The sequence below is a fragment of the Sylvia atricapilla genome, chromosome 1 (assembly GCF_009819655.1).
Source record: "Sylvia atricapilla isolate bSylAtr1 chromosome 1, bSylAtr1.pri, whole genome shotgun sequence".
Taxonomy (NCBI): domain Eukaryota; kingdom Metazoa; phylum Chordata; class Aves; order Passeriformes; family Sylviidae; genus Sylvia; species Sylvia atricapilla.
In genome coordinates this window covers 38,425,833-38,449,094 of record NC_089140.1, presented here as the reverse complement: position 1 = coordinate 38,449,094, position 23,262 = coordinate 38,425,833, and the positions used below count along the sequence as shown (strand labels likewise).

Sequence of the window (23,262 nt, the reverse complement as noted above, 5' to 3'; positions counted from 1 at the left end):
TGTAGCCTCTTCTACCAGGTGTTCCTGTCACTGAGCAGCACCAGGGTACTAACAAGCCCCACTGAAAGCCAGCTTACTTGTCCTCTTCTTTTATTTCTCCTCTTTTGTTTATTTTTCCTTTTGATCTGCCTCCTCATTCCTGTTTCCAAGGGAACTCCTCAACTTGCACGTGGACAGCCAGCTTGGGTCCTGAGGCATTCCTTTGCTGCTCTTGTGCAAGGAGATACAGACTGCAGGGGTACCTGCCATTTGAGAGAGCAGCGTCAGCCAGCATTGGTCTTATCAGAGCCAGGCTTAATTTAATCACTCATCTGCTCTCTGATCTCCAGGATACCCCTGCTCTCCATTTCCCTGAATGATGGAGGGATGACAGTATTTAATGAGATTGAATGACATCTTCATTACAATAAGAGCCTTTAATTATATCACTGAACATCATTTGATACCAAAGAAAGGCATGCTCTCCTAAATTTCAGGCAGTGACAAGGGGTCCAGAAGAACTGGGTTCTAGTCCTGGCTTTGTCTCTTCTGGCCCATTAGGTAAGAGCAGGATAGCCACTGAATTAAAGGTTGTGTAAGCAGTGTAGCTCAGACACTTCCTAACTGTAGGGAGCGAGGCTCTGCAACCTAAACATTCTGTGTGTAATTACTAAATTGAAGCTGATTCAGAACCTTGACACATAAAGAGAACAACCTACAGGTTCTCCATCCTTTCATACAGCTTTACGTTTCAAATAATTACTTTAAAAGGATTGGATCAAAAAGTTGGTGGTTGCTCAAAGCCCCAGAAAAGAGCATCTAATTCAATTCCAAATTGGGTTTTTTTGTGGCTGCAGCCGTGTTTCAATCACACTGAGTATTTTGGTACTTGATACTCTCCAAACTAGACTTGTGTCTGCTGGAAAAGAAAAGAGATGTACAAAAATATGGTGTTTTTTCCCGGGCTTGGAAAGTGAGTAGATAATAGAATAGGAAACAGGCTCTATTTTTAGAGCCTAGCTTTTTAATTCATTAGCTGTACAGAACTCTTCACAGGCAGTCACTTTTCTCTACTGGGTCAAGGCTAGTGAACAACTGCTGCATTACAAGGACAGAGATAAGTGAGAAAGTCGAGCTAGAACTCTCCTCCATCGCTAATTACTTCATTCTAAGGCCCCCACAAAAATCACCAGTGGAATTCCATGACCTTCTGCTGCAAGGAAGGAGTCATCTGCCTCCTCCACCAGCATCTGTGACTTTCACAGGCATCATGCCAGTGTCCCTTTCCCAGCTGCCTTGCAGAGATTCCCAATGCTTCTGAGACAAAGCAAGGAAACAATTACACTTGCTGCTGATTAGTGAGTCCCTACCTTTCAACCTAGCTAGTGTTGCCAAGTAATGTGCACTTCTATTAGCTATGTGGAAGGGAGTTGACTATTTGCTTATTTAAAGAACATCCTAAAATCACACAATCTGTTTTTACACATCCTACCCCTTGGGACAGAAATAGTGGCCTTGCCAGGTCCTCACCTTGTACCAAAAGCTGAGTGATTAGCTAATCTAGGCAGCTGACACATAAGTGAAATCCAGCCTAATAAAAGCTTACACCCAACTATTTTCAACAGCACCTAAAACCAAGCTGAACGAGGCTGGTACTGTACAGTCCCAATTCTCTGCAGTTTAACTGTGGTATTCATTTTGTCTTGCCTAGAAGCCAGACAGCTCTTTTAATTACATCCAAAACATGCCTGCTCAGACTGAGAAATGATCAGTCCTGCAAACAGAGCCAAGTAGATGGCTTGGAAAACAGATTACTAGATTCCTCTATGTCTTAATAGATTTGCCTGGTGAAATTCCTGAAGCTTCCTCTTCCCTCCCCCTGCCCTCCTTCAGCTACAGCTTAGTGAGCCTGTTTCTCGCAGACCCTTGGTGTCTGGGGAGGGTTGAACTCAAGTTACAGCCTCTCACCAGGACTGTCTCAGATGACTGGTTTCTACCACAATCTTAAGGAACACATACTTGCAATCTCTTGAACTTGCGTAACAGGTTCAAGAATCAAGTAGGAAAGGCAGAGATCACATAACCTCTCTGTAACCCTGACTTCCCAAACCAAGCCCGAACAAAAATGTTTTTTCCCCAATGTTTTGCCTTTTTAAAATAAAGACTTTAGGAAAATGTAATTTGTCTTTCTGCTTCACATAAATTTTGCACAGCAATGTCCCTTCAAACCCAAAATCCTGTCTAAGAGCGTGAGACACTTCCAGTGTGGACAGACACTAAGGCAATGTGACTTCTCAAAGACTTGGAATGAGCTGGACATACCCAGAACATCCTCTGAAGGCACCAGCATCTGTTTCACATTCTTTCACTGGTCTAGATACCACACCCTTTTAGATACACTGTCATCAGCAGTTTTCCATAAACTTCAGAGGGGATAGTATTTTCCCCCTTACTTTAAAGGTTAAAGAACTCCAGAACCACAAGGGCCAGCCTAAGGCAGGTCTCACTGAAGACACCTGCCACATGCTGAAAGGTTTGCATGCTGGCCAAGGACACAGCATTAGTGCTGACTGCCCCATCACCTGCTGTCACCCTCCCTCATCGATGGCAGCTTAACAAACCCTAGTACAGTATCATCAATCTTGAAGCTGTTGCCTTTAAAAAAAAAAAAAAATCATAAATTTGGCCTGAAGGAACCTTTAAGATCATCTAGTTCCAAATCCCCTAACATGGGCAGGGACACCTTTTTCTAGACCATGTTCCTCAAGCAGACAAAAGCAATTCCAAAGGAATGGACACACTGGCCATACTGGCACTACCTGAAGCCATTAAATCTGCAAACCAGACAGATCAGCCCCTTTTCTGCAATAACCCCTCCATGCTCAGGAGAGACCTCACTCATCAAATTTACTCTGAGGAACTTCCACTTTCTGCCCTACACCATCACAGCACTATCTTTCAAAAACACTAGTGATACTTCAAAGGAGAGGCTAAAAATCTCCTTAGAATTTATAGAATTTAGAGCAGATAGCTTTAACACTTTTTAACAGATTATTTTGCATTTTTCTTGTTTGAATCAAACAAAATATATCATCAAAGAATCACCACCTTGAGCTCTTCTTCCTGGCTTTGAGGACACGCTGACAAAATGTCTCTTCTTCAGACTACCACTCTCCTGTGGGAACTTAAACTGGAGTCTTAAGTGAATCTCAGTTGAAGGGAAAATCTTGACATATTTTAAGCCTCAGGAAGGAAAAAAAAAAAGCATTCCACATCCCAACCTGAAGTTCCAGGAAGACACAGCTACTTCTTGGGCCTTTTATCAACCTCTTTTCCTATGACTACCTAATGCATATAGTACAGAATCTGTGGAAGCTACTGCCAGGAACTGCATTTAACCTCTCATCCTTTATGTGCAAACTGACTTCATGCTGAAAAGGTCAGACTGTGATTTGGCAAAAAGTAGTCTAAATACATTCATCTGTAACTGTTATCCAAATGTGGTTACTCCTACCACCTGACCATGCAGAGTAAATCAGAATGCAGCTCTAACACAGAGACATGTTTTCTGTTCTAGTATCAAAAGGAAGGTTTAAGAAACTGTCCCACCTCAATCTTGACAAATGAAATAATACCTACTCTACAGTCAGTATTTTACTATTCAGCCTAAAACCTTATCATCCTTTGTGATGTGCCCACATTTTTAATACCGTGCACTACAATGAAAAGAGCAACCTTTACTCTTCCGCATTAGACAGTGTTTGTAGCTGAGGCCCAAGAGCTGGTTTGACACTAAAGAAGTACAAAAAAATAGAACTTGAAAAATAAAATAGCCATTAGTATTTGATCACCTATAAAAAAGAAACGAGCGCTTTCAGTTTACATCTCATTGCACAGGATCAACACTGGCCTTCAGTTCAAGCACAGGACAAAGAGACCCCAACCTACAAACAGTGACTAAATAAACTCAGACCAAGAGAAAAAAGAATGTGGGCTCTCAATACCCACTGCACACGTCCTTTCCATGTTATCAAAAGTGAAGCCCATCACGGAACTCTGCACTCAGGGCCTACACTCCTCACAAGCATCAAATCACATTTTCAGAAGCCTGTCAGAATACGGAAACGCCTGGAACCTCCTGGAGAGTTCTACGCCTATCCAAGAAGCAGCAGCAGCGCGGTTAAATTTAACAACCTGCACGATCTTTATTAGGTGGCCCCGTTTACAAGCACTAGCGGTAGCGGTGCAGCTGCAGGGTGTTGCGCCTTCTCCAGGCGGCGCGGCGCGAGCCACCAATGGTGTGGTGGAACTTGTGGCCCTTGCCCAGCCCGCGGCTCTTGCGCCCGGCCGACGTCAGCCCACGCATCTCTCTGTGCTTGTGGACGGGCTTGGTGATCCATTGGGTGTCGGGGTTCCGCCTGATGGTCTTGTGGAAGGGATCGATCAGGATCACTTCGAAGAACTTGTAAGTGGAATCTTCACCCACCCAATACGAGTTCAGGACCCTCAGAGCACCACAGTGACGGCCAGCACGTTCCTAGAGGAAAAAATAAATGCAACAGGCTGTAAAACCATGGGTGTGGGGCAGTCTTCATGCTGAAAGATTACTAACTCAAACATAAAATTTCAATTTTCCCTAGGACAACCTCTTCTCCTATAAAAACTCATTCCCTTCCAGCTGCAAAGATGCAAGAAAAGTAACAGCTGAAAAGAATGCTGTGTTACAAGGAAAAAAAGGCTCTTTGGATTCCTGCATGAAACAGGTTTTAAAGACCATGAGCAGGAAGGTGCTTGGTTGACAAAAGAAAGAACTCTGTGTACACAGAAGCACCCACTCAGTAAATACACAACGTTAAAAATAACTTCAAAATGAAGACAAAGAGCATGAGCTACACTTGGGGTCACAGAACAATCTTTTGTGGGAGGTTATGAAAGACTGATTAATTTGCACATCTAAAGCTACAGGGGAGAGGGAGATTTCTGCAGAGAGTGAGCCTGTACTGGCAGGAGTAAAGGAATAGCTGATGTAACAAATCTTTGTACCACTGCTTGCATATTAGTGCTTGTTTTTCCTATCCTCACTTGTGGTTAGGAAGACACAATCTTAGTTTAGAAAACAAAACCAAGCAGAAAATAGAAATTATGCAACTCTATCTGCTCCTCCTGTCAAGAATGCTCTTTATTTAAAACACATTAAGTGTGTTTAATTGTAAGACTTTATTATCATCACGGGGAAGCATGAACCAATGGACCCCGTTTATCTTCTTCCCCAATGTGATCTTAACCTATTGCTACAGGCTCCCCTAAACAGCCCTTGACTATTTTTGCACATTTATAACATATTTTATCTTGAATAACATTCTTTCAAGTCGTTTTATTCTATGTGAGAGCAACAACTGTATGAAATATTAGAACACCAATCACTCCTGACCAATTTCTATTTGACTATGGGAGCTCCAACTGAGGCTTTGCATTCCTGTAATCTGAAAAATCTAAGTTTTCTAGAAAGACTGCCAGATTCAGAAAATTTCAAGCTAAAACTGAGGGCAAATAACCTCTCACATAGCTGTCATAAGTGAGCATGTGATTAGCCATCAGGTATCTGGGAATAACACATATGGAGAGAATGCCATGAGCACTGAAAACACAATTTTAAATTCAAACTCATCACCTGTGTTTCTTTTAAATAAGCGTGTCTCATTTATATTTTTTTCTCTGGAAAAAAAACCAACAAAATCCCACCATATTCAACTTGCAGAAGTCACTCAGCAATATTTTTAAAGTCCTGAGAACAGAAAAGTATTCTGCTTCAAGATGGAAAGGCAATGACACTCCCCCTTCTTCCACAGTGTCTCATTTGAGAATGCAGCGTGGTATGAACTCTAAGCCAGTGAAAAAGTTTTTTATTGTAAAGGTGAGAACTCTTATCTCTTCCAGACTACAACTGTGACAGCAACGAAGCTTACATGATCTCATCAAATCAAAGTTTACATTTTGAGTATTTCAGTAACAAGATCTCACCTAAAAATAAGTTAACCAGCAAGCTGTGTGCTTGTGAGGTACCAGTTTTTTATGAAGAAGCAGAAGGTCTTTGGCACGCTGCCTTCAACCCCTGCTTTCAGCTCAGTGTGCCGTGCAGCACTACCACTACACAAAAAGGTGCTACAGGCTTTATTTAAGACAGGAACTCACACGTACTTTGTGAAAGGACCATCACCTACAGCTGGTGATCCACAACATGTGGCAGGAACACTGGAGTGGGATTTACTGACAACTCAGACAACTTGGCCATGCAAGTTCTTATTTCTCGTGCCTAGCTCTTTATTTTGCCATGGCTTGGACTAGTTTTGTGTTTTTCATAACAAATACTGTGGCTTTCTTTAGAAGTACGAACTTCACTAAACCACGCAAATGGTTCCCATAGACCCCATTTTTAAAGTCTGAATAGTTTTTTCATTGTCTCAATAGAGCTTCTAAAGACATTCTGCTGCTTTCCTGCCACCATTATTCAAAATCTTACTAACAACTTATTAACAAAGCAGCTGGTTTGGTTTTGCATTCTTTGCCTCTGGATATTTTCACCTTTTACGGACTGAAACTTTCCAACCCAAATCTGTGAGCAATAACCAAAACACTCACCTCTGCCACAGACTGCAGACTCCGGGCAAACTTGAGCTGGTTAACACCATGATGCACAGGTTTGCCGTAGGTTGCACCTTTCGGCACTGGGCGTTTGCGACCACCGCGGCGAACACGGACACGGTAGATAACGTAACCTGGAACAAACAGCAACTTAGGAACTGGAACAATTCTAGCAGCAATTTTCATCCCTGTACTGCATTTCCAATCCCCAAAAATCGACATGAAATGCTGCAAAACAAAGTCATTATACCAATTTTACCAAAATTTACAATTCGAGGTGGACAGTAAAAGATGTTTTTGTTATTTTCATTAAAACTGAGTAAGGAAAATGGTATCCTGACTAAACTATTTTTCTGTTCCAAACCAGAGCTTATGGCACCTTTCCACTATCCAGTCCCAAACAAACTAAAATCAGCTACAGCTCTACTGTAATACAATCATTAAAAACCTGCCAAGAAACAACCAATCAACCAACCAAAAAAACCACCCCCAGCAAAACCACTACCTGAACTGCACAATTCAGATGGCAGCACGCACAAAGCACAAGCCATCCACAAACCCTGCTGAAAACTGGTCACTGAGAAATGAGGAAACTAGATAACCAGTGGCACAAGTGTCAAGTCTTAGCTTTTTACTTTATTTGTGAATAAACATACTGGGTTTTAAACTGCATTTCCAGAAATTATGCTTCTGGATGGCCACTTTTCCCATTTCTTTCCCTGACCAATAGCTGTCTTTCAGTGACAGTACAAACTCCATCACCTCGCCCAAGTGCATGCAGCTGTAATACACAGTATGGCTTGGGTTGGAAGGAACCTTTAAGATCACCCAGTTCCAACTCCCCTGCCATGGACAGGGACAACTCTCACCAGACTAGTCTGCTTAGAGCTCCATTGAACTTGGCCTTGGACACTGCCAGGGAGGGGGTATTCACAACTCCTCTGGGCAATCTGCTCCAGTGCCTCACCACCCTCACAGTAAAGTTTTTTTCTAATATCTAATCTAAACCTATACTTTCAGTCTACTGAAAGTAGATTTTCCACTATTTCCCCCTGTCCTGTCACAACATGCTCGTGTGCAAGTCTCCATCCAGATCTCTTGTAGCTCTTTTCAAGGTGCTAGGTCACAGTCACCTGAAAAAAGTCTAAGTAACACAGGACGAAACTTGGGCAGAGAAAGGAAATCCCCCTAACCTAGGACACTAAAAACCCTGCTCAATTCTTTGGCACCAACATTGCACAAGAACAAAAACTGACGCCAAAGCCCACTTGATCTTCACGTGCCAGAATAACAGAAGGCACAGACGCAAAACTAAGTGAAGTTAAGGTTCTAGGCTGCGGGCACGGCTACCAACCGAGGACATTTACAACATTCTGTTCATTTCACGGAGGACACTTTAGTTTTAGACTCTGTCATTCTGCTGTCACTGAGGGAAGCCGATGTCACTCCATGGTGAGGCACGGGCACTTCACCTGTGGGTGCCATTACCTTGCTTGGCCTTGTAGCCCAGCCTGCGGGCCTTGTCCGGCCGCGTGGGGCGCGGGGCGCGGTGCAGGGCCGACAGCTGCCGGTACTGCCAGCAGCGCACGCGCAGCAGGAACCGCATCACGTCCGACTGCTTCTTCCTCCACAGCTCCTGGATGTACTTGTAGGCACCCATGGCTGTCTACCTGCTGGATGGACAGAGCTCAGTGAGAACAATTCCCAGCTTGAACGCCTTTCAACAGTGGCACTGCACCAAATCACAAATGGAACAACACTGAAAGAGAGGGAGCTGTCACACTTGCTTCTCTGCACCAATGACACATTTGGGAACATGGATCACAACCTTCAGCATGACACTCTGCAGTCACCATTCCCAGCAATTTTCCTCCTTTCTATTTATTCTCAAGTGTTAAAACTCAACCAAGAAATTTTCAGATGTGTTATGTCTGATACTATCAAACCCAACAACACCTGAAATGAGTTTTACATGCAAATCTATCCAGAACTACAGGACTATGAGGAGTGTGGCCTTTATTGTTAACTCTGACTACAGTAAGGTTTTAATTCTAAGTGAAAGCTTAACAGTCTTACTAGTAAGTGGAAGTTTAACAGTTGCTTAAGAAATGAACTGGACTGGGACTTCTGCTTGCTTAGAGCTATGCACGTGGTGCCTCCCACATCTCAGGAGAAACAAGGCCTTCGTCCACATCCACTGAAACTGGGCTTTAGGTAAAATGGGGCATACTGACCATGTCATACTAAAAAAGAGGTGTCATAGCTCAATGTCCTACTGCTGCTGACATTTGTGTTTTGCTTCATACATGTCCTGTGAGGTTTTTAAAGCTGTTTTTAAAAATCCTTTCTGCTGAGCATCATCAGAGGCACTTTTGACATCAGCAGAGTAAGGGCTCAACACAAAGTTCATACAGGTCAAATTTTGTCCAGAAGAAAACAGTGATTATTACAAACTCTCTTTTCCGAATATGTCTTAAAAGTTGAAAGCATTTAAAAAATAGCGTATTACTTTATTTTTTTATCATGTTTACTGCTGTTTGCCTAAAAACCTCTGAGGCCTTATACATCTGCAGCAATCAGCACGTGTACCTGAACTCCATCAAACCCCCACCCAACAAACTATCAGATACACGCAGCTCACTTTATTTACATTTGAAAACACGCCAAAAACAGTTCATGGGTGATTTTGGATACCCCTTTTTTTTGAGCATGCCCAGCTATAGCTCATCCATTCCCATCCCCAGCCACCCCACCTTTTCGTGGCCTAATGACACAAAAATGCCCCACAAACAAACCGCAAATCCGGAGCAAACCAGGGCGCGCCGTCTGTCACCGACCCGCACCCGCTCCAGCGTGCCAGGGCCACCCTGGGTGCCCCGCTCCCCTCCCCGCCCCACCATGGCGCAGCCCGCGGGCCCTCCTCCACCGGCCTCCAAGAGGCTCCGCGCCGCAGGAGCAGCCCCATCCCACCCGGAGCCGGGCGGGCGCGGCGCCGGGACGGGCGGATGGGCGCTCGAATCCCGGGATGGGCGCGGATTGAGGAAAAGGCCGCGCGCGGACCAGCCCTCACCTGATGGCGCCCAGCGACGGAAAGGAAAGGCCCCACTTCCCACAACCCCTCGGGCCACAACACACTTCCGGCGGCGGCAGCGGTGCCTCATGGGTAATGTAGTCCGGCGGGTGCGCGGGCCCCGCGCTTCTCCCGGGCCTGCCCGGCCCCCCGCGCCCGCCAATGGGAGCCGGGGGCGGGGCCGCGCGGGTCAATGGGGCCGGCCGGGACGCTCCGTCCAGGTGCGCGCTCGCGGCGGGGGGCGGCCCCGGGGGCGCGCTCGGGGGCGGGGGCGCGCTCGGGGGCCGGGGCACTGGGGCACGGCCCGCCCGGGGGCTGCCCCTGCGGCAGGGGCCTGGCGAGACGCGGCATCCCCTGAGATACCCCCCTCTCCCTACCCCCCATAAGAGCCCCAGGTCAGGGATTGGGGTGGGACTTTGCTTAAAACCCCGAAAAGAAGCCTTAAAAAAAAAATCTCTAAAATAACAATAATTTTAAAAATCTTAAGATTATGAGGAATGGCGAAAGGAGCTGAGTTTGTTTAGCTTCGAGAAGAGGAGGCTCGGGGGTAACCTCATCCCTCTCTACAATTCCCGGAAAGAATGTAGTGAGCTGGGGGTCGTCTCCTCTGCTGTGACTGCAGTGAGAGGACCAGAGGAAACGGCCTTCAGCTGGGACAGGGGAGACAGATTAGATATTACATGGAATTTTTCACTGTTAGGTCAGGTATTGGAATACGTTGCCCAGGGAGGTTGTGGAGTCACCATCCCAGGAGGGGTTTAGAAGGTGTCTGGATCTGGGGCTGGTTGATGTGATTTCGTGGTTTAGTGGTTACAGTGCTGAAACTTTTTCAGTGGAGGGTAGGGAGAGTGCACCATGGAGTCCTTGGTTCTGCAGGCCCTGGCTTTACCCACCGATCTGCTCCTGCCCCTGCCCCCATCCCTCCTGCATGTGGCATAGCACAGGTTAGATGGGGCATTGAGCGACCTGGTCTCATTGATGACATCCCTACCCATGGCAGGGGCCTGGAAGGAGAGGATCTTTAAGCTGCTTTCCAACTGAAGCCATTCTATGAGTTAGGCTTTCCCAGCCTGCAAGTACTTTCTGCCTCCCTACCTGCGGCTGCAGGATGACCTTTTTGTTTTTCAGCGTATGCTTTTCAGAGAACCCTGGATTGTGAAGCATTGCCTGGTTAAACTGGAATTGAAGCAGGACAACGCCAGCCCCTCCTGGTCCAGAAAAGGTATTCTTCAGCTCTCTCTGTGTGGGAAATGGCTCCAAACTGCAAACTAAGTCAGGGTCTGCAGCCCTGCCATGGCTCACTGGCAGAGGGAAGTTCCCCTAGCTGCTGGATGCCTCCTGCTAGAACTAAGCCCACCCCATCAAAATAATTTAAAGTGGACCAAAACACCTGCTTCTGCATTTGCTTTCCTGCGCTTCTGCCTTTAATGCTCCTGTTTCATAGTTCCTAGTCCGTAAAAGCTAGAAACTTTCTGTGAGCAGAATAAAAGGGAAGGAACCACCCTTTTCTTCCATTTTCCAGGAGCCATCCTGGTACCATGAGATACCATCAAGCCCAGTGCAAACCCGGTAAGCCCGATAACCCTGCACGCACACACACACACACACCACCGCGCCCCGGGGGTGTGCATGCTCCAGCGCTCCCAGTCTCCCCAAACCTGACAGGACAAGTGTCGAGGCTGCAGGCAAGCATCAGCACCACTGGCAGCAGCCTAAAACCTGAAAAAAATGGTGTGGGAGGAAACTCTAAAAATATCAGTCGCTGGCGAGCGCTGGGAGGGAGCTGTGCCCCCGCTGCTTCACGCTTTGCCTTGCGCCTTCCGTGGGCTTGGCTCCCGCCGGGCACCCGTCCCCGTGCCAGGCTCACAGCCTCCCGTGTCTGCACAGGGCTCCGCTGCGGAACCGGCCCGCGGGAGACATGGGAAAGGGATACAAGGTGGTGGTTTGTGGAATGGCCTCAGTGGGAAAGACTGCGATTTTGGAGCAGCTTCTCTATGGAAAGCATACTGTTGGTGAGACATTTTTACTTTTGGGGGGAGGTTGTTTCCTTTTCTAGCTTTTTGTTCGGTGTGGGCCCCAAAACACCAATAAGGGAGGACTGCAAACTGCGCTGAGGTGAAGGAGGAAATTCATGTGGTTTTGTGGCATCTCTGGGCTGTTCTTAAAATTCATACTCCCTTGCTTATGAATTTCTAAGAGTCATGGAGAAGAACCCGTTCCATGGTGTTCCCAATAATAAAACACAAGAATGTTTAAAAAGAAACAAACACTGAAAGTAGGTGATGTGCCTGCTGCGTATTTACAGAAGAAATATCTCAATGCCGTAGATGCCTGAAAAATAAATAGCCGTCACATGATAAGTGTAGGCGCTGTTTAGACTTCTGTTTCACCTTCTTAAAGCTTTATTTTGCTTGGTTTTGACTAACGTTTAATCAAAGCTCTGGAAAGAAAAACAACTCAGCTTTAGGTCCCACGTTCTGTGCTGATTTTTGAAGGCCAAGTGTCTCCGCTCTCTAAGAAATCTTCATGGCGAACGAAAGCAGACTTGACAGAGGAAGAGGGGATGCCTGATATTTGCTGTGCGCAAAAGAAAGGGAACAAAGGCAAAGCCAGCACATTTCCCTCTGTTTCCACATTTGGGTTTGAAAGGAAGGGCAATGATCATCAGGCTGACAAATTATTCCCACCTCACTTAGAAACAAGGGGTGGCACCAGCCAGTGTTTTCTGAGCATTTCTTTTCTTAAGCCGGTAAATTAGACATCGGGGCGAAGTTGTTGGATAAACACAAGGCTTTCTAGCGTGGTGCTTTCCAGCACTGCACCTTTAAAACGTGTGGATGGGAGGAATTTGCTGGCAAAGCTGAAACAGAGCTGTGTGCTAATACCCGTGTTTAAAAGGAGGATTTCCTCTAATGTTGCAGCAACATCTGTTTCCAGCATCCTACCGAGCGCTAGGCACGTAGCCCTGTGTAGCTTTCAACGTGAAGGTTGCAAAGCTTTGGAGGCTGAAGGTTTTTCCCTTTGCTACCGACCTGCCTCTCCTGTGTGCTGGGCTGGGTGACTGTCAGAGACACCCGAGCAGCATGAGCAAGGCCATGTTACTTAAATCGTATTGCCTTGCATTAATTCCTGCCTCCTATTAGCAACCCAGGCAGGAAGGATGTTCGGGTGTTGCTGATCAGAGGAGCTATTTATGGAGCCAGCCATGTACATGATTATACAACGTCATGGACACCGGCTGACAGAACCAGAGGGAGGCCTCGTGCCTGGGGTTTAGCCGTGGGTGTCCCTCTGTCACTGCTGAACGCCCTGCTCCAGCTTGGCCATTAAGCAACGCAGACCTCCCCTCCTCTGCTCGGCCCCGCACGTAAAAAGATCATTTTTCCCTGCCTGCAGCTCTGCTCTTATTTTTTGGAGTAACTGGTAAGGTAAGGAACAGCTGATAGTGGATGGGGAGTGCAAGGGAAGAAGGAAGAAGGTAGTTTCCTGTTTTCTGTGATGTCAAATTGTATTCCTAAGACATTCAGAGAAAGAGAGCAAGTAGCAGAGTCAAGATCAAGATATGGAGAGTGTCATTACGGAGATGAGTGGCCATGGCCCAGCAGTTTTGATGTCCCCTACACAGGCCATCAGGCACATTTGGAGGGATGGACCAACAAGCTGCTGCTTTTTGCAGTCTTGCTGAGTGGTCACCATCCTCCCTGCCTCCTTCTCAGCACGTAGGCAGTTGTGGCAGAGGTTGCCTGGAGTATGGGCTGGTGGAAATGGTTCCCAGAAGACCTTCAGCTACTGTTCCACTCTGTATTGATTTAACTCCTGAATTGTAGAGGATGCCATTGTGAGGATCTCACTACTCAAGGACAGGGTTTGAGGAATGGCAGGTTTTGACTACTCCCTAGCTGAGCTGTTTTGAACTGCACAATGATGCTACCATTGCAGGGGTGGCCCTTCCACACCTGAAACATGATCACAGCATCTTGATCCTTGTTTCCTAAAGCTTGTGAGCTCCAGAAAGTTGACATGTACATCTTGGCTTCTGGCCCTTCTGGCCGGAGGCAAGAAGGGACTAGTGTGTTTGCTGAAAGCCTGTCTGTTCAGAGCCAAGCAGCAAGGCAGCTCACTGGGCATGGCAACATGGACACAAGCTGTTCCAAAACCTGTGCTTCCTGACTGACGTCAGGAGCAGCTCTGCGGCCGCTCCAAGGGCCCGGGAGCCGTGGGGAGGATGGCCGAGCCAACACAGGGAGTCTTTCCGTTCTGATGGCAGGCACATCCTGCTCTCAGTGACAAGAGGCACACTAGACCTTGGTTTGTGGCTCGCAGCACAAGGTCTGCTGCCATTCTCCAAGGTGTCGCAGCTACTGTTACAAGGGTCTCCTCCTGGCCGTAAATCAGCCAGGAGTCTGTCACTGCTCACCTGCCTCCTGTTAACTTTCCTGTAAAAAGGAGTGGTGGCACAGCTGGTGTCAGGGAAGTGATTAGAGTCCTTGGAGGTTTCACGCTGCTATATAAAACCCTGGGCTTTGAGCCCCGTGCTCCTGGCTGTGTGCTTGGTGATGGTGCTGTAAACCCAGTTGCACTGTTTCTTTTCCTAGAAAAACATGCACCTCCAGGTCTCCTGGCTTTTTATGGATGAAGTCCTTAAGTGCCACTGTTACTTATATGGTCAGCAGCTAACATTCTTGCAAAGGCACTAAGACTGCTTGAGGTCAAAGAGGAAAAAGTACTCAGGAAGGAGGAATACCCTGAGAAAGGACTCTGTGTCCCTGTAGCATGTGAGCAGTGATGTCTGGTATTGGATTTTGTGCTAGGCTTTAAACTGCAAGGGAGTTTGTTTTGTGTCCCAAGATGGGAAAGGAGAGGAAAAATAGATGAGAGATGGTCTCAGAGCAATGTAAAATAATGTAGCTATTGCATGGCAGATACTCTTGCCAAACTAATACAAGAATTTAGGAAAAAAAAAAAAAGAAAATGTTTGAAAAGGGTGCAGATTTAGCATTGAGACACATAGGGATATATCGCTGTAGGTCAGGGCAAATAGTTGTTAAGGATTGCACATATGTATGTGGTACATATGGAGGTGCAGCAGTGTGCCCAGGTGGCCAAGCAGGCCCATGGCATCCTGGCCTGTATCAGCAATGGTGTGACCAGCAGGACCAGGGCAGCAATTGTCCCCCTGTGCTCGGCACTGATGAGGCAGCACCTTGAATCCTGTGTTCAGTTTTGGGCTCCTCTCTACAAGAAAGACATTGAGGGGCTGGAGTGGGTCCAGAGAAGGAAAATTAAGCTGGTGAAGGGAAGGGTCTGGTGCACTGCTGTGATGAGGAGCAGCCTGAGGGAGCTGGGTTTGTTCAGCCTGGAGAAAAGGAGGCTCCAAAGGGGGGCCTTATTGCTCTCTGCAGATACCTGACAGAAGGGAGCAGCCAAATGGGGATCTGTCTCTTCTCTATGTAACAAAGAACAGGACAAGAGGAAACGGCCTCAGGTTGTGCCAGGGGAGGTTTAGATTGCATATTAGCAAAAATGTCTTCAGTAGAAGGGTATTCAGGCATTGGAACAGGCTGCCCAGGAAAGTGGTGGAATCACTATTCCTGGAAGTGTTCAAAAACCATGCAGATGTGGCACTTGGGGACATGGTTGAGTGGTGGGCTTGGCAGTGCTGATTGAACAGTTTGACTCGATGATCTTAGAAATTTTTTTCAGGCTTAACTATCCTATGATTCTGTGATTGCCTGGTACCTGGGATGATCGCTCTTTTTGTGACCTAAGTGTTGTGTTTTTCCAAATCCTCCACCTTCTCTTGCTGTCCTGAAGAAAGGAGAGCCAGTCTTGTCTCCTCAGTCATGAAAAGTGCCCTTGACTGGCAGCAGAAGATTGTCCCACTAAGTAACTGTGGTACCTGGCACTGCTTGGCCTGACGTCTCTTGACCAGGCTAGCAGGAGACTTGCTGGTTCAGCTTTGGCACAGGACATGTCTGTAAATAGGATGGAAATTTTTCCTTAAACAGTGTTCAGTTTCCTGTTCAGTGATGGTGCAGAAAGGAGTGTTCCTTCTGCCTTTAAAATATTTCTGGCCTCTGAGCCTATACTAAAGCCTATCAGCTCAACAGGAGGAGATGAGAACTCCCTTGTAGAAAACTTATCTCTGCCTCCTGGCTGTGTAAATAGCTGGTTATGGTCAGGTTATTCACAAGCAACTACTTCAGATCCTCTTACTAGCTAGGAGTGAAAACACCATGTATTACTGTGGTAGAAGCCATAATGAGAGAAATTGCCTAATTTGTTCCAGCTGGAGGGATTTGGGGTTTTGGCTTACACATTTTAGATGTGGAGGCTAATTAACCAAATTATGCATTCACAGAATCATAGAATGGCTTGTGTTGGAAGGGACCTTAAAGATCATCTCCTTCGAACCCCCTTGCTATAGGCAGAAAAACCTTTTTATATCTTCACTTCTTAAATTTAAACTACCTGGTAACAGAGATGCAGTCAGCTTTGCATTTTAGTAATAGATGAAAATGGAACTGAATGTATGTAACTGAGGGTTAAAGCCTGGCTATTTATTGGCAGGACTGGTACTTCCCTAGCAGCTAAATCTAAATAGATCAGCTCCTCTTGAGGTTTGTCCAGCTCTTTCCCAAGTCAGGGATCCTCTGGTACACTGTCTTTTGAAATGTAAATAAGAAAGGCCTGTTATTCTTCAGTTTACAAATGTAAGGAATAGCAGGTTTTAGGAGCTCTTTGCAGAATTCCTCTGAAAAAGGGAAAAAGAGATTACACAGGAGATATTCAAAAGTACTCAAGAAGACACAAAATTTGACTGCATTAATGTTCAAGATCCAACTGGGAACTTTTGAAATTCCATCCCTCTTGAAATTTTGATTTACTTAGGTATTTGCAGTCTATCTGCTGTGCCTAGCCTAAGTGTGCAGTATTTATTAGTATATTGAGCCTTTTCTTTTCCTCATTGGGAAGCCACAAGGGGTTGGAACAACACCCTTTTTATGACTGAGGCTTCCCATTGCAGTTCCTCTGTGGCAGCAGTCGGTAAAAAACAAAGACCTTTCTGCCCCTCCTAAGATTTGCACCAGCTAAGTATGTGCTAGAGAATGGCTCACTTCTGTCTATCCCTCCTTTCCTTCTCCAACTTTTTTATATCTTTAGTTTTCAAAGGAAACATGACATTGTGCACTCTTCTTAGTTCCCCTTCAACCCCCTAACTTCTGAACCTGAAAGCTGTCCCACTGCAGTGCTCTGCTCCGTGGAAAATCTACTCAAGCTGGCATCAGTCTGCAGGACAGTAACTTCCCAGCACAAGCTGCTGTTGCCCACCCAGGGTGAGATGGTGGGCAGATGCTGGAAAGATGCCTGGGGATGCCAGCGAAGGGAAGGAGAATCAGGATCTTTGTGGCAAGGAGGATGGGATGGTGCTAAGCACCTTTCTGGGACACTGACTAGTGTTGCTCTTCTTAAAACAACTTTCCTGACCCATGTCCGAATGGAGACCTAGGAAGTGTTTGAATGGGATCACTGTCAGCAAGATGTGGCTGGTACCTGGTCTAGGCTTTAGGAGCAGGGCCTAGAATAAGATGACATAGGTATTTCTAAAAATTATCTATGTTTACTTAGGAAACTACTTGCATATACTCCCTCCCCCAGTGCATGTAGGTGAAATTTCACCTCTGGAATCTGATACTGGTGCATAAATTTTAACTCCCTCCTAAGTGCCCCTCCTATTTCACATCAAAATTTGTTGCTCTATTCTGTTAAGTCCTAGGTCTTAAATTTTCCTCTTGGTTTTTAAATAGGATGTTAAAAGTCATACTTTTGACTGCTGCTTTTAGTGCCATTAGGAAGAGATTGTCACAGGATAATGTGGATATATTAGAGGCCGTTGAATTACAGTGTAGCATTTAGAGGATGAAAAACTGTTCAGTATTGTTTGTTGCTTTTTAAAAAGAAAACTTAGGTACTTATGATTCATTCCTTCTTGCCAAAGCCATGTTTACTGATGCCCAAGTTATTTCCTTGGTCTGTCTGTACAAAGCAACAAAGCAGAACAAGAATATAGTGCTGTCTCTAAACAACAGTGTTATATCCAGAAAGGGCTTTGTTACTACCTCAGTCTTTAAAAATGTCCCTTTAACAATCATACAGGATGCATTTGTGCTTCCACTTTTTATTAACCTTTGCTTTGTCCTTCTGTTCTCGGTTTTGCTCCCACACATTAGCGTGGCTATATTTGGAGGCGAGATAAATTAAATCTTTGGAAACCTAATAAGAGTTTGATCTGTGAAGACTGCACAGAGAGGGGCAAAAAGAACAGCTTGTGCCACTTTCCTGCACAGGAATGCTGCATACATCACGGGAAACTATCCACGTGGGTGGAATGCTTTAGCTTGTTTGTCAATGTGAAATGTTTTGAATAGTGTCATTGAATATAGCAAAATCCTTATTTTCATAGGCCAGATAATCCCTTGTGTTTTCTTAAACAATACACTAAAATAGTCCCTTTTTGGCAGACAAAGACAATAAAGCAGGACTCATTATTGTAGTCCTGCAACGGCAAACGATTGTATGTAGGAATGCAGTGGAGGCAAAAACATGGGTTGCAGAGGGCTTAGATGAATACTTAAAACCAACTCTAAAAAGGGCCCAGCTACACTATACATTGATGGTTTTGACCTGTAACCTTATGCACCTGCATCCAAGAAGAACACAAAGCTAAAGTGATTTATGTGTTTTCAGGTTTGGCCTAGGAAAAATAATTTTAATTAGTTCAAAGCAAGCTGCCTTGAATTAACTCACATTTACCGTGCGAAGAGGGGGAGGGATGGAGCGCCAGAATGCAGACATTCAGGGTAGAACAGGAGATACATATATGAAAGCTTGTTACCTTTTGCATGCTCTTTTGCCTTGCAGTAAGTGAACTTGTTCCTATTAGCAAATCCAAGTCCTTCTAAATCCCTAGGAGATGGAAAAAAGCTCACGGTGTATTTGAGTAAATATAGCATGCAATTTTGTTTGCCTGCAAAAACCCCCTTCTCTTTCTGGCTTAATTTCACCTGTTGGTTAGTTGTACCACCAACACACACTAATTTCCAGAATTATTCCTTTGGCTCCTGCTTCTGCAGTATGATCCAGCTCATTATGAGGCAAAGAAGTAGGCTTAAGATGTTAGTACTTGACTATCTGGTATTCCCTGGCTGTTGCTCCAAAAGGGTATGTTTGGGCAGGCATGTTTTGCAGCATGTTTGGCACAGAACTGGTAAAACTGGGTGGTTGGAGTTTGGACAACTTGGGAGGAGAGCGTATATCTTATCCTATTCTGAATGTTCGTGTTGTATAGATTAATTTTACAGACATAATCATGTGCTTACATATTAATGCATTTACTGTGTCACTATTGGAAATAGCTAGTGCAGTCATCTGTGAATGCAGGCCTCCATGGAGATGCCAGGCAAGGTCAAGGTCTGGTCAAGTCACTCTGTGAAACACGCACTGAAAGAGTGTTACTGTGGGGCAAAATTCTGCCGCGCTGCGAAGAATTCTTACAGTGAGGCTGTACTTACTGCAGTGGAACATTCCTGCTTTTTTTTCCAACAGGCTTAGAGGAGGGTGCCACAATGGAAGATGTGTATTTGGCATCGGTGGAGACAGACCGAGGCGTGAAGGAACAGTTGCGGCTTTATGACACCAGGGGTCTGCAGGAGGGTGTGGAATTGCCCAAACACTATTTCTCTGTGGCTGACGGCTTCGTCCTGGTGTACGCCGTGACCAGTCTCGAGGCGTTCCAAAGAGTCGAACTGCTCAAAAAGGAGATCGACGTCTTCAGGGACAAAAAGGAGGTAAATGCATGGTTGGCTTAATGCTGCATCAGTGATAGGAGGTTAAGGTCGGAAAGCCCAGCTTTTGTTTCTGTAAACATCATCGTGTACAAAGGAAAATGCATGTACCCACAGCCTTGGACAATCCAGCAAAAAGGAGGCCTTCACATGCCAGGGAAGCTTAATTCACATGCCATGCAGGTCATGCAAAAGAATGCTTTTTTTTTTTTTTCTTCTCACCGTATTTCCTCTACTACAGCTAAAATTCAGTCAGCTGAGTGCACCGGCCAGGACACTTATGACTAATAAAACATAAGGTCTACAGCAGTGCAGCTCATGTTTTTCTAGATATTGTACAGGGGAAGTCAAGTGCATAGAATAATATAACGAAGGGCATTATCTTTGTTTGTTTTGTATTCATGTACTTGATGGCTTACAAACTAGTGTAATTGACAATGGGTCTCCCAGACATTAGTCAATTGGCAAAGCAGCTTTAATGTATTTTAACAACCATATTGAATCAATTCAATTGTGTGAAATGACTGCTCTATTTTCCCTTAGAAAGCAGCAAGTGTTTTCAGCTGACAGTGTTCCAGCTTAGCTAAACAAATATAACTTGCATGTGGCATTAGCATTAGGCTTTTCCTACAGTATCTATATTCTGGAGTGGTTTTCCCTGCTAAACGTCTTTAGCCTACAGCTTTCCAAATGCCTGTTTTATGCTGTTTAAAAGGAAAAAAAAAACGCATGAAGAATTAATTGGATAATGGTAGGGAGAGACTTTGCAAAAATGTAACTTGTTTTGTATTGACAGCACAGGGTGGTGGAGGAAGGCAGGCCCAAGTTTGACGGCAGACAAATGTGCAGTCATAGGAGAGGTATGTTAGGTGGTAGGGCTGGTGTGAGCTGCAGCCTGTCACGTATATCAGGGATACAGGAGTCAAGTATAACTCCCCTGCAGGGCAAGGAAAGGTGGACAAGCAGGAAATTTTTCCCAGGCACTGTTTTGTGATGGCCCTGATTTGGTGCTATGCAGCATGTTGTAATGCAGAGGGAGTCCTAACAGGATCTGCGTCCTGCTTGTCTGTGTTACCTGTCAGAATTCTTCTCTCTCATTGCATGCAGGTATTTTAGAAAACAGACAATTTGCTTACCCTTTTGGAGAGCTTAAAATTATGATTTTGACTGAAGATAGTTTAAAAAGTGGCCACAGTAGGATGGATAAAACAGTTTTCATTCCTGTGATTTCCACAAAAAATAGGCTGTTGTGTGGCAGATGACAGAAAGCACTGATGGCTGGTTCCTTGCCTCTGCCAGCTGTAGGGGCTCTCCAGCACGCACCTTAAAGCCTGGCCAAATTTTATACTAAATAGAGGTTTTGTTCTGTTATACTGACAGAGCTTTGCCATAGCTAAAATTCAGCTGGAGCGTGCAGTAAATATACATGAAGATTATAGCTTCTTTCACAGCCCTCACAGAGGGAGAAAAAAACCCCTAAGCAGCATTTTTCCAAACACCCTGGACTGCTGTAGAAAAGAAAGGAAGCCTCAGACCTCACAGGAACAGGACAAACATCTCTAGCTGGAAAGGAGCATAAGGCATTTTGGAGTTATGAACAGGAAAGAGCAAGCAGGTGTGGCCACAGCAAACCCCACAAATCATCAGCAAGAGGGGACTTTATCGCTTGATCTTTGCCAAACCATTAGTGTAGAGATAAAAACAGTTTGACTAAGGACCTTGAACTAAAAATGTAGTCATGGTTTCCAAAAGAGCTGGTGCTGGTAAAACAGTTTTAGAGAACAGTTAACTTAAAATAAGGAGGAGCAGTAGCTTCACTTCCTAGAGCTGAAGCACTGTTAAGGCTTCATGTACTTACTGAGCTCAGCCACCCTGGACTATCTGGATGATACACAAGTCGCTTGATGGATCCTTACAGCTGCCGATCTGAGTTGACACCGCTCTCCTTAGTTAACCAGCTGCTCTTGAAACTGCTCCCCTGAGAACGCTGCTGGTGCTCATCTGCCCCTCTCAGCAGACTGTCCCCTTCAGTACTTTGGGTGGCTCTTGGTGCCTGGGGCAGGGCACCAGGCAGGGCTGGGCAAGGGGCCCTGTAGCCCAGCCTGCCGGGGCTGCTGACATGGTTGGCTTTATTTATATTGTGGGATACGGCTTGGGAAAGAAACAAACGGCAAAATCCACCAGTGTGGGATCCAGGCTTTCTCTGCTGCTGTGCATTTTTTCATCTCTCAAGCATCTGCTGCTGTGACCTACTCGGATGTCATGCTCTTATCATTTGTCTAGGGCAGCTCAATTGCCAAGTAAGTGGAGAATAGGGCTGTTTAACTTTGGATCTCTTGGGTATTGTTTCCCTTCAAGCAATCATTGAGGGCGGGGAATGTGGTGGTGAGAAGGGGAAGTCCTGCATATCCTATGATTAAAACAAGCTTCCAACCCATAAGCAGATGAGGCTAATTTAAATCCCAGGCCCTGATCTTCCAAACTACATGCAGCTTACCTTGTGCCAGCGCTAAGTTACAGAACAAGTCTGAACTGTGTTGCCACTTCCTCGCTGTTTAAAAGGATTGTGACTGGTGGATCGTTTTAGTATAAAGCTCACCCTCTTGTTTGGTTTGTAGGTTGCAGTTATTGTCTTGGGAAACAAAACTGATCTCCTGGACCAAAGGCAAGTGGACTCAGAAGCAGCACAGCAATGGGCAAGGGCCGAGAAAGTGAGACTGTGGGAAGTGACTGTGACAGATCGGAAAACACTCCTTGAACCCTTCACCTTCTTAGCTAGCAAACTGTCTCAGTCCCAGAACAAATCAACATTTCCCTTGCCTGGAAGGAAGAGCAAAGGGAATAACTGTGAAAACTAGACTAGCTTTGTATTGTCTCCTGCTGCCAGGTCACAGTCTAAGTCCTTTTTGTGCTATTTGCTCCTTGCAGTTTCACTTAAAGCAATAATATCATTCAGCAATAAAATCAGCAAGCTTATAGCTAAGAGGTATCCTTCCTTCTCATAGACTTGGCTTGAAAAAGCTGCTGGTGGTAAAAGCCTCACAAAGCACTTTATGAGAGCAGTTATTTTGCAGCCAGAGTTATGGAGGAGAAAGGGATAGACAGATACCTCTCTAGCAAGGGTTTTACTGTGCCTGGATACAGCCATGTTGAGGGACATATCAACAAGCTTACCAGTATATAATCCCCCTGCAGATCTATAGCCTGTAGTCACAAAAAGTATTAGCTGCAATAAAGTATTCAATTTGGAAAGGTGATATATTTGAAATGGGAACAGTTATTTTACCTTGACCTTAAACAGGGCCACAGGGCTTTTTGATGCTGCAAGAGGCTGACACCAGTGTCTTACTGTAGGAGAAGGGTAGGCAGCAGGAGAAACAGTTACCAGATTTAGCCACTGATGTTTTGCTAGTGTCTGGAAGAAAAAAATCCCCAACAAAATCATTAAAAAACCACCACCCACATCTTTTGGGAAATACCCAAACATGAACCTTGTCAACAAAGTCTAGTAAGCAGTGCTTTCAGGTCAGGAATTCATTTGTAGAAACCAGAAAAGCTCTCAGAGCACTCATTGACTGAACAACAACCTAAGGACAACATAGCTGTGGGTTTGTTCCAGCGTGTCCACTACAAATCAGTCACATTCCCATAGGTGGTAATTTTACTGAGAATTACATGGATCGATTTTGTATGCAGGAGGTATTGCTGGGCTCTGCTTAGGGCACG

General features: G+C 45.4%; 2 protein-coding genes across 5 annotated transcripts; one reads left to right on the top strand and one right to left on the bottom strand.

Moving 5' to 3' along the window:
* Nucleotides 1-4,159: 4,159 nt before the first annotated feature.
* Nucleotides 4,160-9,832, bottom strand: RPL15 (ribosomal protein L15). 2 transcript variants are annotated; one of them, XM_066320037.1, is made up of 4 exons: nt 9,692-9,832; nt 8,110-8,294; nt 6,619-6,755; nt 4,160-4,516 (listed from the first exon to the last, which is right to left on the bottom strand). In XM_066320037.1, the coding sequence occupies exons 2-4, from the start codon at nt 8,279-8,281 to the stop codon at nt 4,211-4,213; spliced, it is 615 nt and encodes a 204-aa protein (XP_066176134.1). In that variant the 5' UTR covers nt 8,282-8,294; nt 9,692-9,832; the 3' UTR covers nt 4,160-4,210. The 2 variants fall into 2 exon arrangements, with proteins under 2 accessions (XP_066176134.1, XP_066176142.1); XM_066320045.1 differs by having other exon boundaries at nt 8,110-8,291; nt 9,692-9,742.
* Nucleotides 9,833-9,862: 30 nt separating this feature from the next.
* NKIRAS1 (NFKB inhibitor interacting Ras like 1) lies at nt 9,863-22,793 on the top strand. 3 transcript variants are annotated; one of them, XM_066319891.1, is made up of 5 exons: nt 9,863-9,912; nt 10,834-10,913; nt 11,579-11,703; nt 19,298-19,539; nt 22,155-22,793. In XM_066319891.1, exons 3-5 carry the CDS (start codon nt 11,610-11,612, stop codon nt 22,392-22,394), a joined length of 576 nt encoding a protein of 191 aa, XP_066175988.1. In that variant the 5' UTR covers nt 9,863-9,912; nt 10,834-10,913; nt 11,579-11,609; the 3' UTR covers nt 22,395-22,793. The 3 variants fall into 3 exon arrangements, with proteins under 3 accessions (XP_066175988.1, XP_066176005.1, XP_066175997.1); XM_066319908.1 differs by lacking the exon at nt 11,579-11,703 and having other exon boundaries at nt 9,900-9,912; nt 10,820-10,913; XM_066319900.1 differs by lacking the exons at nt 9,863-9,912; nt 10,834-10,913 and having other exon boundaries at nt 11,511-11,703.
* Nucleotides 22,794-23,262: the final 469 nt, after the last annotated feature.